Source organism: Panthera pardus, unplaced genomic scaffold (genome assembly GCF_024362965.1).
Source record: "Panthera pardus isolate Hobbes unplaced genomic scaffold, ASM2436296v1 HiC_scaffold_15, whole genome shotgun sequence".
Taxonomy (NCBI): Eukaryota; Metazoa; Chordata; class Mammalia; order Carnivora; family Felidae; genus Panthera; species Panthera pardus.
In genome coordinates, this window is record NW_026526710.1 from 1,347,227 (window position 1) to 1,361,786 (window position 14,560).

The window sequence follows — 14,560 nt, forward strand, 5'->3', positions numbered from 1 at the left end:
GATAGTAAATATTTCAGGTTTTGTAGGCCATAGATGGTTTCCACTGACTATTCTTTTTTGTTTTTGTTTTTCTTTTTCCCTTCCTTTCTTCCTTCCTTCTTTCCTTATTAAACTGTTCGTGTTTTGTTTTTATTTTTTTTTATGTTTATTTTTGAGACAGAGCACAAGCAGGGGAGGGACAGAGAGAGAGGGAGACACAGAATCTGAAGCAGGCTCCAGGCTTTGAGCTGTCAGCAGAGCCCGATGTGGGGCTCAAACTCACGAGCTGTGAGATCATGATCTGAGCTGAAGTTGGACACTTAACTGACTGAGCCATGCAGGCATCGCTTCCCGTAAAGTGTTCTTAAGCTTAGGAGCCTCAGGCCTGATTTGGTCACAGTCCTGATTTACTGGCCCTTGATCCAAGAGCAAAGCTCTCAAACTGAATCTGGCTCCTAGTTAATTTATTTTTTGAAAATCTTACTGAGATATTTGTCGATTCACATGAGGTTATGAGAAATGATACAGAGAAATTGTACACCAGTTTTCACCAGCAGTAACATTTGATAAAACTACAGCATCATCATATCAAAACCAGTATGACATCACAATTACTGATCGAATTCAACAGATTTTATTATTCTCCCTTAGATGGGATTTTTATTGATGCGGGTTAGGGTATTGGCTATTCTTTATTTGTTCCAAACTATGGCCAGAATTTACACGCTGGTCGGTTTTGAGGAAAGTGCTGATCCTCGTCTCCCTTTGAGTGGAAGGGCGTGGTAACACTGGTCCTTTGTTACTTCCTGCACGGCAGCGGGCCATTGGATGTGAGGAGACGCAGCCTTAGAAGGGGCAATCCTTCCAGGAAGGTGCAGGTGTTGTTTGTCTTTGACACTCTACAGAAATAAGCAGGTGTGCTTTACAGTGTTTAATGTGTGTTAACATTAGGAAAACCATGTCAAAATCACTTTCATTTCCACTGTAACATGATGATTTATTTTGTAATTGTAATGAACTAATTTGACACTGTAAAGATAGATTACACTGTTAAATGCTTTAAACACTGTCCTCCAAGCATAATTATTATATGGAGTTTCACATCAACTGATAAAACATCAGAAAATGTAATTTTTACCATAGCTATTGTTTTATAGACTTTGTAAATGTATAAACAATGTTTCAAGATCATACAAATGATCTTTAATATCTATGAGATAAGTAAAATATTAAGTGTTTTTCTTTTATCAGTGTAAGAATTAATGTAAAGTTAGTAGCTCAGAGAACAGTTTGTTTTGTAGAGGGGCTGAGAAAGTATCTTTACTTTGAAACTTTTTTTTTTCCTTCAGTTTTGCTCCAGAGATTATTGCTTAGAAATTGTTCACCATTCTTTAAAGGAGATGTTAATTTTCCAGTCTTAATTTTCCTTGAGTTTAATGGGCTTTTTCCTTCCTCTTAGTATTTCTGCCATAACTCCCAACTTTTTAAAAAAAATTAAAAATATGTGTAAGTTCCATCATTTGTCTGATACACCCACGTCTTCCCTTGTTACCTATATATATTTATTATTTGCTCAACGTTTTGGCTTTTTTATATCGTAGCTTTACTGTTTACAGATCATGTGATGTCTTACTTCACCCTACAGCAACCGTAGGGATAGACAGCCCTGATGGATGGATTATAGATGGGTGCAGGGAACTGTGGGTGATCAAAATCATTATCTTAGAGGTTATGGTTCATTGTAACTTCAAGGAGAGTAGCTTTTTTTTGTTGTTTTTTTATACATTTTATTATGAAAATTTCTAAACATAGAGTACAGGTAAGGCGCCTGGGTGGGTCAGTCAGTTGAATGTCTGACTCTTGATTTCAGTTCAGATCATGATCTCACGGTTTGTGAGTTGGAGTCACGCGTTGTGCTCTTGTGCTGACAACCTGGAGCCTGCTTGGGATTCTCCCTGCCCTGCCCCTTCTCTGTTCTTCCCTGCACACGGTCTCCCTTTCTCCCTCTCTCTCTCAAAATAAATGAAAGAAGAAATGGGAGATGCAGGGGTGGCCCAGTTGGTTAAGTGTCCAGTTTCGACTCAGGTCATGATCTCACCGTTTATGAGTTTGAGCCCCGCATCAGGCTCTCTGCTGTCCCTCTCGCTCTACCCCCCCCCCCCATTCACAATTGCTCTCTCAAAAATAATAAACGCTTAAAAAACAAAGAACAGTAGAGTAGAGGTAAAAGGATTTTCCTCTGAAGACCCTTTCTACCCCCTCCCTAATCTCCTATCTCATGGATCTCTGAGGCAAGAACATGGCCTAGAACAAGCGAAATTGTCTCCACTGGACATTTATGCTTTAAAACTTATTCTAAACAATCTCCTAAGGAGTGTCTTGGCCCTCAACCTATGTTTTGAGTGTACCTAAGAATTTAGGTCCAGACTTCATTCTAGTGAGACCTTGTAAAAACTCAGGTAGATGAGCAGCTGCTGTCCTTTTCCACAGTTACAGATTCATGTGCTTATTTGGCATTACAGTCTTTCAAAGGATTGCATTTGCTAATGTGATGGTACAAAAAAGTGTATCTTAAGGTATGCAGTACAGATCTTTATACTTTCTCACTTTTTTTTAAATAGATAAGGAACAACAAGAAAACTGCCATCTTGGTTAAAGAAGTGAACCCAAAAAAGAAGCTTTTCTTAGTTTATAGACCAAATACTGGAAAACAGCTCAAATTAGAAATTTATGCTGATCTAAAAAAGAAATATAAGAAGGTATTTTTTCATTTGTATTATACTATCTATGAATACTTGTTTTATAATAATATATTGAAACTGTTTAGGAGTGCTTTATGTCTATATATAAAATTATGTTGTGAATTTTCCCTATTTGATTACAGGGAGATTATTTTTAGGAAACATTTTGTCACATTTTGTTACATTAACATACCAGTCTTAATGTTATCAACCATTTAAGAAACTTGTAAGATGATTATTTGAAAGAGCTTGTGTCGTAGAAGAAGAAACTTCCAGCGTTAACTCAAAAAAATAGAACCGTTAAAAATATTTGTTTTACAACGATTTGTAGAAAAGCGGTGAATGGCTACTTTTTTTCTAGCATTACTATTATTTATTCTTAGTATTACCTTGTATTACTATTCTTCCTAGCCAGTTTCAACAATTAACATTAAACTAGCTATTGGAAACATTTGTTACGTAGGAAGAGCCTAATGGCAGGATTTTATGAAGGGCGTTCAAACGCAGCTAGTAACGGGCCAGATTTTCTGTATAGAGAGGATTGTAAATTGGCTTTAGAGAACATAGAAAGGCAGCCAGCTTGTTTAAAACAATCCTGTTTCAATGGAATTTTTGTCTTATTTTCACAGGTAGTCTCAGATGATGCCCTGATCCACTGGTTAGATCAGTATAATTCATCTGCAGACACTTGTACTCATGCTTATTGGTTAGTATTTCATGTTTCTCACCGTATTTTCCAAAATGTAATCAAGACTTAATTGAAACACACGTTTGCTCTTTAGTTGTCTGTCTCTCGAAGCCCGTGAACAGATTATCTGATGTTAGGTGTCATTCTTCAGTTAGAATTGCTTGTATGTCTGTGGACCACACGCTGTTCAGGTGTCCCCTGTGTTCTTCACCAGTGCTTTTTACTTCCGGCCAGCTGCAGTCTGGCAGTGTGGATTTGTCTATCCTCCTCGTTAAAGCTGACTTCTTCTCCCTCTCCTCTCCTCCCTTCCCTTCATTTATTTGTTTGTTTATTTATTTCTCTCTTTAAAAAAAAAAAGCTGTACTGGCATCCCAAATCACTTTTCATTTTTAAGGCTAGGAAACTGCTAGGAAATTAGAGTTGCTGACAGCACCAGAAGACCGTTGTTGAGCGCTGGAAGTGGTCCTACTGTGCCACTAGGCTGGCTGGAGGTGTGTTCTTTCAAGTCACCGTGTCATCCCCTAACTTACAGTGTCCACTTCAGCTGAGGCCGTAGGTGTGGAGGGCACGTAATACCCTGCACATCGTGGTTCCCCTATTTCCTTACCCACCGTTTCCTCACCCATTAAGTAGACAATGGGGTATCTGGCCCATTTTATGAAAAGGAATACAGGACATGGATGAATTTTAGCTAGTTTTTTTTTTTCTTTTAAGACACACGTAGGAAGATAAATTTGATACGAGCAATGTTTTTTGTTTTCATTTGGAGAGCAAATTAGTGTTTTGGAAATTAGGAAAATCTTTCAAGATAAAATATTTTTAAAGTTAACTTACAGTAGTCCTCTCTAAAACATTTGCTTTGAGCATTAGCAAGACAAGTGCCCAGTACTACTGTGTATCCTCTTGAATTACTATTAAAAATATAATTTTATTGAGGAATTATATAAATTTATAAATTTAAAAATTTTATAAATCGTATAATTTTATAAACCATGTCTTCTTTTTCTTACAGTTTAAAAAAAATGTAATAGTTCCATTCTTTTGGTTCGCTGAGGCCTTTCTCAGTGACATGATTTATAATATATTGGTTGTTCAATACTTTAGAAGTAGCTGGCAGAATTATTTTATAAGCTAGCGTCAATATAGTAAACTAACAGATGTTAAAGTGACAAATGTTTACTGGAGGGGTTGTGGGTGGGGGGATGGGCTAAATGGGCAAGGGCCATTAAGGAAGACACTTGTTAGGATGAGCACTGGATGTTACACATAGGGGATGAATCACTGGAATCTCCTGAAATTATTATTGCGGTATATGCTAACTAACTTGGATATAAATGAAAAAATTGTTTCAAGACAAATGCTTAAATGGATATCAAACCCAGTAAATAAACCCTTTTAACTGGGAGTCAGGCCCCAGAAATCTTATTTTCTAAAACAGATTTTAGAAACTTAACAAACCAGTAATGACACCTTAAATTGGACAGGATAATCCAATATGTCAATAAGAGTGTAATCGAAGAAACTGTCAATAAAGAAAGGCAAATTGGACTAGGACATCTTCCATTTGAAACCTAGGTAGACTTTGCTAGCTGTTCACGTGCGTGTATGTGTATACGTATATATTTTCCCCTATTTTTCCTAGGCGTGGCAACTGTAAAAAGGCAAGCTTGGGATTAGTTTGTGAAATAGGTCTTCGTTGCCGCACATACTACGTATTATGTGGCTCTGTACTGAGTGTCTGGACAAAGGTTGAGGGTGTTCTAGCATCTGTCAGTGGCACAAATGTGAAAATGCAGATTGTTCGACTGAGAACAGAGGATGGACAACGGATTGTAGGTGAGTCTCATTTTGGGGGGTTTGAGCTATTGGGAAAAATCAGATCCTATTCTTTTTTTATTTTGCTTCTAACGTTTTAGAATCAGTATCTCTTCCAGTAATGGGGGAGAGCTTGTTTTATATGTTCTTAAAAGGTTGAACAGAAGTTAAACCTTTGAATGGGCATTGGTGATTCTAGCTGAAGTTACAATGTCATTTATTTTAGGCCGCTCTCAGCTGTTCTTGCTCCCCTTCCTCACTGTCGCTGTCTGTGCAGGCTATGGTATAAAGACCGAGCCCAGCCTCTTGCCCCGGATCCTCTGAAGTCTACCCGTTTCCAGTCACTGAGCCAAATTGAGACTGGAACGACAGTCACTGCACAGAGGAGGGACTGGAGTTTTAGCAGAGAGCACGGGCAGACCGGGCTAGCTGTTCCCACCATCCTCTAAATGGCAGGCCTTGCAGGAATTCATCGTTACTGCACTTTGGCCTGTGGTTTCGTGTTTGTTGCATTTACGACGACCTTCCTTTTTATTGTGGGCTGCAGGTTGGCAGCCCATGGGCCAAAGTCAGTCCATGACCTTTTTTTTTTTTTTTTTGACCCTCTTGATATTTTTGGTTTTTGCGAGTCTGCATTTGAATTAGTTGGCCAACATTTAAAAATCAAAAGCCTGGGTTTTGTTTTCTCAAAAACCGCACGCATGCACGCGCACACACGCGCAGTTTATGTGGCACATCTAGCCCCTGTTCCCACATGGGAGGAGTTAAAGTTCCTTTACCGAGGGCGTATACTTTCCACAGTTTGCTAACGCCTGTAGCGTGCCCACTTGGAAATTACCTGCTTCACTAAGCAGTTGAATTCACATCCACTATTCTGTAGCCTTGTTGGTCCATTAATACTTGCCCAAAGAAGGTCGTGTTCGCCTGCATTTGTGGAGCTGCAAAGACAGTAGATAGAGAGACACTATAGTCCATTTTCCAATCCTCCACCGAGAAGTCAGTGTTGCTGTAGACTTTGCATATGCTTAGGTCTCTGCGAGCAATGCTGCTGAGGAATTGGGTTACTTCTGAGGGGGCAGTTTCAGTTCTCAAGTATTCGTTTAGTGTTTGGGTGGAGTCTTATTTGTTACACTTAATATTATGCTTCATTTGGAATGTGCTGTGCAGCTGTAAAACACAGTATGATTTCTCTTGGATACAGCCTTGATAAGTTCTTGTTTCTAATTGCAGGTTTGATCATTCCTGCAAATTGTGTGTCTCCTCTTGTAAATCTCCTGTCAACTTCAGACCAGTCTCAACAGCTTGCGGTCCAACAGAAACAGCTCTGGCAGCAGCGTCACCCGCAGAGCATCGCCAACTTGAGCAACGCTTAAGAACAGACAGGTTTCAACATGGATGTATCTGAAATGCTGTTGAAGCATATCATTTGCATAAAAATCAGGGACAGTTTCCAAAGAATTATAATTTTTTTCAGTTGTGCTCTCTCTAGTTAATTTTTTTGGGAATAAGGACAAACCTGGAATAGATAGCAAAACTGAAAATCAGCAGTGCCGATGGTGGTACATATGTCTTTCCTTTTGCTTTTCCCATGGTACTTCCCATATGCTTTTACTTTGGGTGAGCAGAGGGGTATGTATGCGTGCGTGTGTCTGTTTGTTTGTGAGTTTGTTAAAGGCTACAAACCACAATTGGTTTAAAAATGCTTGGAACTTCCCAAACTGGCTTTACTTTTATGTTACACAGTGCTCAGGGTTAACGCAGTACATCCATGCAATTGCTGTGGGACTTATCCCCAGATGCATGTGTTTTGAGTCTATAAATATAGAAAATATATATTGGTTTCTTTTTCCAACTTATTAAACAATAGGTTTATTAAAGCATGAAATGAAAGGTTGCATATCATGCACTCGGGTTCTTTTTTTAGTTTTTGTTCTGACAGTGCATGTCTTTGAAAGCATGCGTAAACAAGATGAAAACAAGTCAAGTAACGGAGAGAAACATTTGTAGATGTACAGCATTGGTTATTGCATTTTTATAGTGTTTATACCTGGGTATTGCTTCTCACCCCGCGGATTCCCCTCACCCTCTTCTCCCTGCCCCAGGTTTCTTGTCAAGGTAATGAGTATATACATTTTTTTGGTGGTAAAACTCTGAAAGTTAATTTTAATGTATTAATAGTATTCCTAATGTGTGCTGCAAAAATGGCTACAAGCCTGCTTTTCTTAAAACTACATTTTCCTTAACTTAAAGATCGTTTTAGAAAGAAGTACAAATCGGCTTCCATCTTGCAAACAATCTTTTTTTACTCCATTATCTTAATTTGTCACTCATAAAAAAGGAAACCGTACTTGAGCTGTAAACTAGACAATGAGGAAACACTTGAGGCTTCTGCTGTATGTTTATTTCTTGTTGTTATTGTTGTTACCCAGTAACTTGAATATCGTTTAATGTGTTGTAAGACATTGTAGAGTTTATCTCAAGCTGTTAAAAATGGTAATGTACAAATGTGAATAGACACTTATCTATAATATGGGTAAGTTTTGTTTCGCCTATAATAGATGTTTATGAAAACAAGTGAGGGGACAATTGGGTTTTTTTGTTTCCTTTTGTTTACCTTTCCCTTTGTTTTGCCTGCACAGGTTGCACTATTGAAAAATTGAGATTGTATAAACCTGGTCAAAAGCTGCAAGATACCACAGTCTTGTAGATGTCAAATAAAAAGTTGTTCTACTAACCAGAAGTGGACTCTTGCTTAGGCCCTCACCACCTTCAGAGGCAGAGTCTGTGACGGGGATTCTGCAGAACTGGCGTGTTACGCGGCACTCCAGGCAGCCTTTTTGGGCTTAAAACCTACCCCTCAAAACTGAGATGGTGTCGAGAAAGGGGTGTAGCGATAGTCGTATTGAATGTTTCTCAAGTTGAATTGTTCTCCTTTGTCACTTTTGAAACTTCTTGCAGAATCAGGCAAGATGTCTGTTCGGTGATGGCTAGGGCTTTCATCTTCCTGTGTTTCTTTAAGGCCGAGTTTGCTTACGTCAAGTTTACCGTACGTTTCCTTTGGATTTATTTATTCTTGATACGTGAAAGAACACATCGAGAATCGTTTCTGTTCTTTGGCATGTGTTGCCAAGTGGATGCAACTTTTATCCTCAGTCTAGGCTTTCTATCTCAGGCAGTGATCCGTGTGAATATCAGCCAGTGTTCTTTGTCAGGGCCGCTGGACCCAGCTGGCAGCCAAGGGCAGACCGTCCCACCTGCAGCAGAACTTCCCAGTTAGTTCCTCTGTTTTAATCCGGTAGCCCGCTCGGCATCCATCCGCGCACTAACGTGAAGCAGAGTTGGGGACGGGGACCGAACCCCCTGACAAGCCTGCTCCCTCCGGGGAGACGAATGTGGTCGGTTGACCCCCACGGTTCCTGATGTGGTGTTGGCTCTTTGAATAGCTGTCTTGATACAAAAGGGCATAGGCGTGTTCTGTTCTTGGAGGAGCAGCATTGTTTCGCTTTTAAAAATAAGGTCCAGAAATAAGGCCTCTGAAAAGTCTGAAAGGAGACCTCAGAAAGGCAACTGGTGTAAGGGGGGGGTGGGCGCTGAGGTGCCACACGCCTGTGCTCCTCCCATCAGGGCACCATGAGTCCGCTGCTCACCCCCCCTCTGGAGGTTGAACGTACGACCTTTACACTGTGCCCTCATCCTCCTCTAAGCCAGCACGTTCAGGTTGGCCAGCATTCAGGGTCCCCCTCTGTTAAAAACCCAAGTCTTAACAACAGCTGACTTCTATAAAACGGCTCCGTGTGTTTCAGGATCTGAATGCCACGTCTGACCCCAGGGCCTTGCTGAACCTGATGTGAGTCCATTTGGCCCCTGCAATGCCTTTCCTCCCTTTTTAGCAATATGGCTCTGAGCACAAAGATTTGATTGTAAATCACGTTAGCGTTTTCAGAGTTTACAGTGTCGATTGTGCTGAAAACCACTCACTTCCTGAGTCCAGAGCTGCTCAGATGGTATCTTGGGGGGAATTAGTGTTCCCCTAATTTAGCAACCTCCACACCACAAGGTCTTTATCTGCAGTTTAGTGAGATTACCCAGATAGGGATCGATGATGTGTAAAGTCCTACAAGTATTAACAAAGTATGTCTTTAAACACAACTTGATCAAAAAGTAAATATCCTAAGCAATTTTCCCTTTTTGCTGCTATATTGCAGATACAGTCTTCAATACCTTTTCTTTACATCTGTATATAAGTTAGCAAGAACTTGCATCCAAAGCAATGTAGTAGTGTGTGTGTGTGTGTACATATATTTATTCCAGTCCAATTAATTAGCACTTGAGAAATTTTTTTGAGCTGCAACAATAACCCTTTTCATTTTAGTGTGCTTTATCTGTGAAGATAAAAGTTCTAGATTACCAAGTTCCAGGGGAATATAACATTTTAGAGGCACAATTTTGTGCCTGTAGTCCCTGGGGCATTCATCTGCTAGCCTCCGTGTGATGCTATTAGAACTTCTAACAGGCATGACCAGCACAGCACTTAACAGTTGTGTAACGGGAACCCTTGTCCCTACCCCTTCTACTTCCCAGTTAGCATGAGGGCAAAAAGCGGTAGATTACAAATGATTGGTGCATCTCAATTCACGAAAGAGAGAGGAAAAGTATTTTCCCTTTCAGTCCTGTTCTTGGTAAGATGTTAAGAGGAAGGTCCCTATCTAGATACTCTTATTTTAAAAACGTTACCTGGGTGATATTTGATAGCTTCTAAGAATGGTGCTACGTACGAGTCGCCGTTCGGCCGGGATCCAGTTAGCCAGATGTCTGGTTAGTTCAGGCATCCCAGTGGCAAAGGCAACCGCTGTGACGATGGGCATTTGTTGAGTCCCCCTCCTGTGTCCGGGGTCTCCCTGGCTAACCACATAACCCACGCACAGGGCCGTGCACGCTTTGCTGCTGGAATGAGGCAAGCAGTCCCCGTTGTGGCGATAGCCGCGAGCAGAACCCATTTGTGAAAATTCCTCATGGGAGGCCAATTATCCGATACAAATGCGGTGTCTTTTAAGGGGCATGTAAGTGAAGGAAACTCAACTAAATAGATACCTGCAACTCAAGCTAGCTAGTAATTTCTTTCTGAGTACTTGAGGTGAAATCCCAAAACCCACCTTCTGATTTTATGCTGTACCTATATATATGTACATAAATGTGTATATATAGAAATGCTGAGTTCTTTTGAATTCTGAATGTAAATATTTCTTGTAAATTGGGACCCTACCCACTCTTTCTTTCTCTTTCCCCCCGCCCTTCAATCCTATTTATTCTTTTCTTGACTTCCCATACGGGGCATCTTATAATTTTTTTTTTATATATATATATATATATATAAAAGTATGAAAAACTTCTTAGTTGAATTTGTTCATATATTTTAGGATTCAGTTTTGCATCTTGACTATAGAATTCCTATGTCTGTTTTGTGTTAATATTTTTCAACATGCCTGATTGTGTTTTGCATTTTTATTACAAATTTTTACTGTGTGCAATGCATTGTATTGGGGGGAATGTACTTGAGTGCAATTTCTGATACTGTCATTATATGACTAGTTATGCTCATTTATGTTGCTCTTTGGAAGCTGTAGTGAGCCTGATGTTTTCACACAAAAAACATTTCTTCCCAAGACTTCTTTAAGCTCCTCTAACTTCTTCAGTGCATTTGGGATCAAATGTAGCTCTTCAGTAACCCGACTTGCTCCTACCCTTTCCGTTTTTCAGGCCCGTACCAAATCCTTCATCTGTGTGGCTTTCCAGCTGAGAAGAAAATCTTGCAGATCTGAACCTTGGTTTGTGGCCTGTTGCCGCAGAGTTTCTGGTTTTGTTTTCGTTTCTTGAATTAAACAAGTCAGGCCTCTGCCATTAACCTGCAAAAAATAATCAGGAAGTTAGTTTGCAGGGAGCACAGGTAATCTGCCTCTGCTCTCACCTGTTAAGGATATTAAGAGCAGACGGGGAGACCGGCCCGGTACACGTGGGTCTCTGTTGGGACAGGTAACGCTGAAGAATGTTCTGTCAGGAACCGTTGTCCTCCCAGAGAGAGCAACACAGCTGCTGTGGGGGCTTCACACGAGCCTTCAGCCCATAGGTTGATTCTGCGCTGAGGGTAAAGCAGGCAGTGAACTGTGGCCGGACTGGCCAGCAGGATCCCCTGAGCTGCTCGCACCACCAGTGTACTGCTCCTGGGGCATTGACCTTGACTGGATCGGCCACAGATCCAGTGCCGAGCCAGATTAAGGCCCTCTTGACAGTCAGCGTTGCCAATAGGGAAGACCCTGGGCTGGCTCGTGAAAGTGGTGGGAGTCATCAGCCGGGAGGCAAACATTGGGTTTTTACGTAAAGATTTTGCACCTTTAAGGAAATGTTCCCCTGTAACTTTGAGGAAGGATTGCCGTGGGCATTTCTTGGGCCTTTTCCTCACATACATGTTCCACCCACCACTACTGAACTTGGTACACTTGCCGAAAACTGAGAAGTTGTTTGCGTTTAGATAGGTAAGTCTTGGGAACCTAGCGTGTCCTGAGTTAGGCCCCGTCAGAGATGAGCTCCAGCGGGAATCCCGGCCCAAACCCGCCCCGTCCTCCCCCTTCCTGTGGCGCCCGAGGAGTGGTCGAGCTTGTGCGCAGCAGTGCCGAGGGGCGCCCCTCGGCGCCAGCCCCGTTCTCTTCGCTACTGGCAGCTCAGGCCGCCTCCGGGCCCAAAGGTCAGTCCACAGGCCCCTCAGTGAGGGCACCCCGTTCGTCCTTCCGCCTCCCCTCCCCACCACCGCCCCAAGGGCCTTTCTTGCTATGACAGTATTTGTGGCACTGAAGAGGATAGAAGCTTGAGCCTCCTTTCTGACTTCCCCTTTAGGGGGCAGAGAGCTTTTTTTCTACGTAGCACATCTGCAGTCTCACCGCCATTAGAAAAAACTCATCCTGTTCACGGTTTATACTGAATTTGCAAACTACTGATATTATTTTTCAATAACCACTTGTATCTACCATCAACCATGAGAGGTGGGAAGAGGTACGCCGCTGTATCTCTGCAATAAAACTTTTGCCAGGTTCTACCTCCGCTGAGCAAAGGATACTTTTATACGTAGGCATAGATCTTCCTCCTTTACCGATCTGACTTGGTGCATCTTGAGACAACGTCTGATGGAATCCAAAGACAATTTGAAAACAGAGGTGGATGTAAACTCTTGGTTGTTTTTATTTGGTTCTCTTTTTTTTCACCTCCCTTTTTATATTGCTACTCTGTCTTGAGTGTCTGTCAGTGTACGAAGGGTACGCGCTGTTCTGATGATACTGCACTGCTCCATTCAGCCTTCCGTGATTAAAACAGTACCGAGTGTCCAGAAATGACTGTTGCAACCATTTTGATGTGTAACTTTAAAAATTGGGTCTCATGCAATAAAAATGTGTCGGCTGCATTTAGCGAGGTTTACCCTCGCAAGTAAAAAACGATCAACCATGAAGCATAACAAATTCTGTATTTAGTTTTTTGTTGTTGTGGCTTTTGTTTTGTTTTCTTTTTTTGTAAGATTCTTAAATAAATTAAACTGGCTAATACACTTTTTCCCACTCTGTGTGTTCTTTATCTGGGTGCTGAGCACCTCTTAAGTTTGTTTATTTTGAGAGGGAGAGAGTGGGGGTGGGGCAGAGAGAGACTCCCAAGTGGAGCCTGCTTGGGAGTCAGCCCCAAGCAGGTCAGCCCAGAGCCTGGCACGGGGCTCGATCCACGGACCGTGAGATCATGACCTGAGCCAAAATCAAGAGTCGGTCACTCGACCGACACCCGCCCAGGCGCCCCAGAAGCCGGCACTCTTCGGAGCGAGAAGCGTCCGCACCCGCGGACGGCGCGGTAGGGCCTGGGCTGGGGTCCTCCGGCCTCCCGCGGCTCCTGAGGCCTCCCCTCTCGAGTGTCTTCCCTGAACGATGCCACGGAACAGAAGGGTGGCCGCCGGCATCGGAGGACGTGGAGGCAGGCACGAGGCTCTTGTTTAAAATCATTCATTCCTGGCGTTGAGCCACCCAGTCCACGATCCGAGCTCTGCTTAGGAAAACACTGAAAATGTTTGATGTAGAAAACTATCCGGGAATACGGAGTGCCTAGTGTATGCCGGTGGCTGTGGGGTGTTCTGTCTTCATTTCCCTGGTCTTCAGTCCCTCCCTCGTTCTCAGATGAAGTTGCCTGGCTCGTGAGCCGTGAAAGGTGTTCAGTTTCTAATTTGGGGGGGTCGGTGCCTGTATTTAGGAAGAGTTTAAGAAGAAGCGTGTGTCTGGCATCGGGTCACATGCTGTCCCCACGGGTGATTCCTCGCGGGTACTTCCTCTACTGTCGAGACAGCAGACGAGCGAGCACGGGAGATTCCTGCGGTCCTGGCAGTTAGGAAAACAGCAGGAATGCTCACGTGTGCCCGAGCAGGGGAGGCCCAGGAGGTGAGTGACCGGAGAAGCTGGGGCGGGTGGAGGCCGGTGCGCGGCAGTGTTGTGCTCCCGCTGAGCTCCGGAGCTCGTTGAGAAGGATTGGCCGGGAGGCCCAGTCTTGCGCTGGCCTTGGGAAGCCAGAGAACAGGGAATAATGGACAGATGAGAGGACACCACGGAAAGACGAGCCACCTTACCTGGGAGGCTGGAGTCCCTCCCTCTTCACAGATGAGACCAGCGCAGATCTGGGAGCCGGCGCGGGGTGGGCTCCCGTCCAGCCCAGGTGGCCTGGGCCAGGAGCCAGCACTGTTGTCCTGGAGAAAGGCAGCGGGAGGCAGGGTGGGAACGCATGGATGGACTTTTTTTTTTTTTTAATGTTTGGAATACAGCTTATTTGTGAGTCTTTGTGGGGTTTGAAATGCTTAAGAGAACCATCTCAATTTGTAGCTTGAAATCCTTGAGGGAATTGAATCAAGTTTGTAAATGGTGTTAATGTTTAGGGGGATTTAATCTGTCAAATATGTGAGATAATTGAGTATTAATGCAACGAGTGAAAGGGAGTGTTCTACATTTTAACTAAAATTTTATTAAAATACGTGTAAGTTGAGGGGGCACCTGGCCGGCTCAGTCAGTAGAGCACGCGACTCTTGATCTCAGGGTTGTAGGTTTGAGCCCCACATTGGGCATAGAGGTTACTTAAAAAATAAAAATCTCTTAAAAATACAAAATAAAATATTTGTAAGCTGAGCTTGAAGACTGAAACAGGACTTTAAAAATTTTTTTTTACATGTATTTATTTATTTATTTATTTGAGAAACACAGAGTGTGAGTGAGGGAGGGGCAGAGACTAGAGGGAGACAAAATCCAAAGCGGCCTCCAGGCTCTGAGCT

General features: G+C 42.6%; 1 protein-coding gene across 5 annotated transcripts in view; it reads left to right on the top strand.

Annotated features, from left to right (window-relative positions):
* The window catches only part of SBNO1 (strawberry notch homolog 1), a 58,334-nt gene extending 45,522 nt beyond the window's left edge, over positions 1-12,812 (top strand). For all 5 annotated transcript variants that reach the window (XM_019467636.2, XM_019467637.2, XM_019467638.2 and 2 more), the window contains 4 exons: positions 2,601-2,738; positions 3,350-3,426; positions 5,051-5,244; positions 6,454-12,812. In XM_019467636.2, coding sequence (XP_019323181.1) covers positions 2,601-2,738; positions 3,350-3,426; positions 5,051-5,244; positions 6,454-6,596 — 552 coding nt within the window. In that variant the 3' untranslated portion in view covers positions 6,597-12,812. The remainder of the gene's footprint in view (positions 1-2,600; positions 2,739-3,349; positions 3,427-5,050; positions 5,245-6,453) is intronic.
* Positions 12,813-14,560: the final 1,748 nt, after the last annotated feature.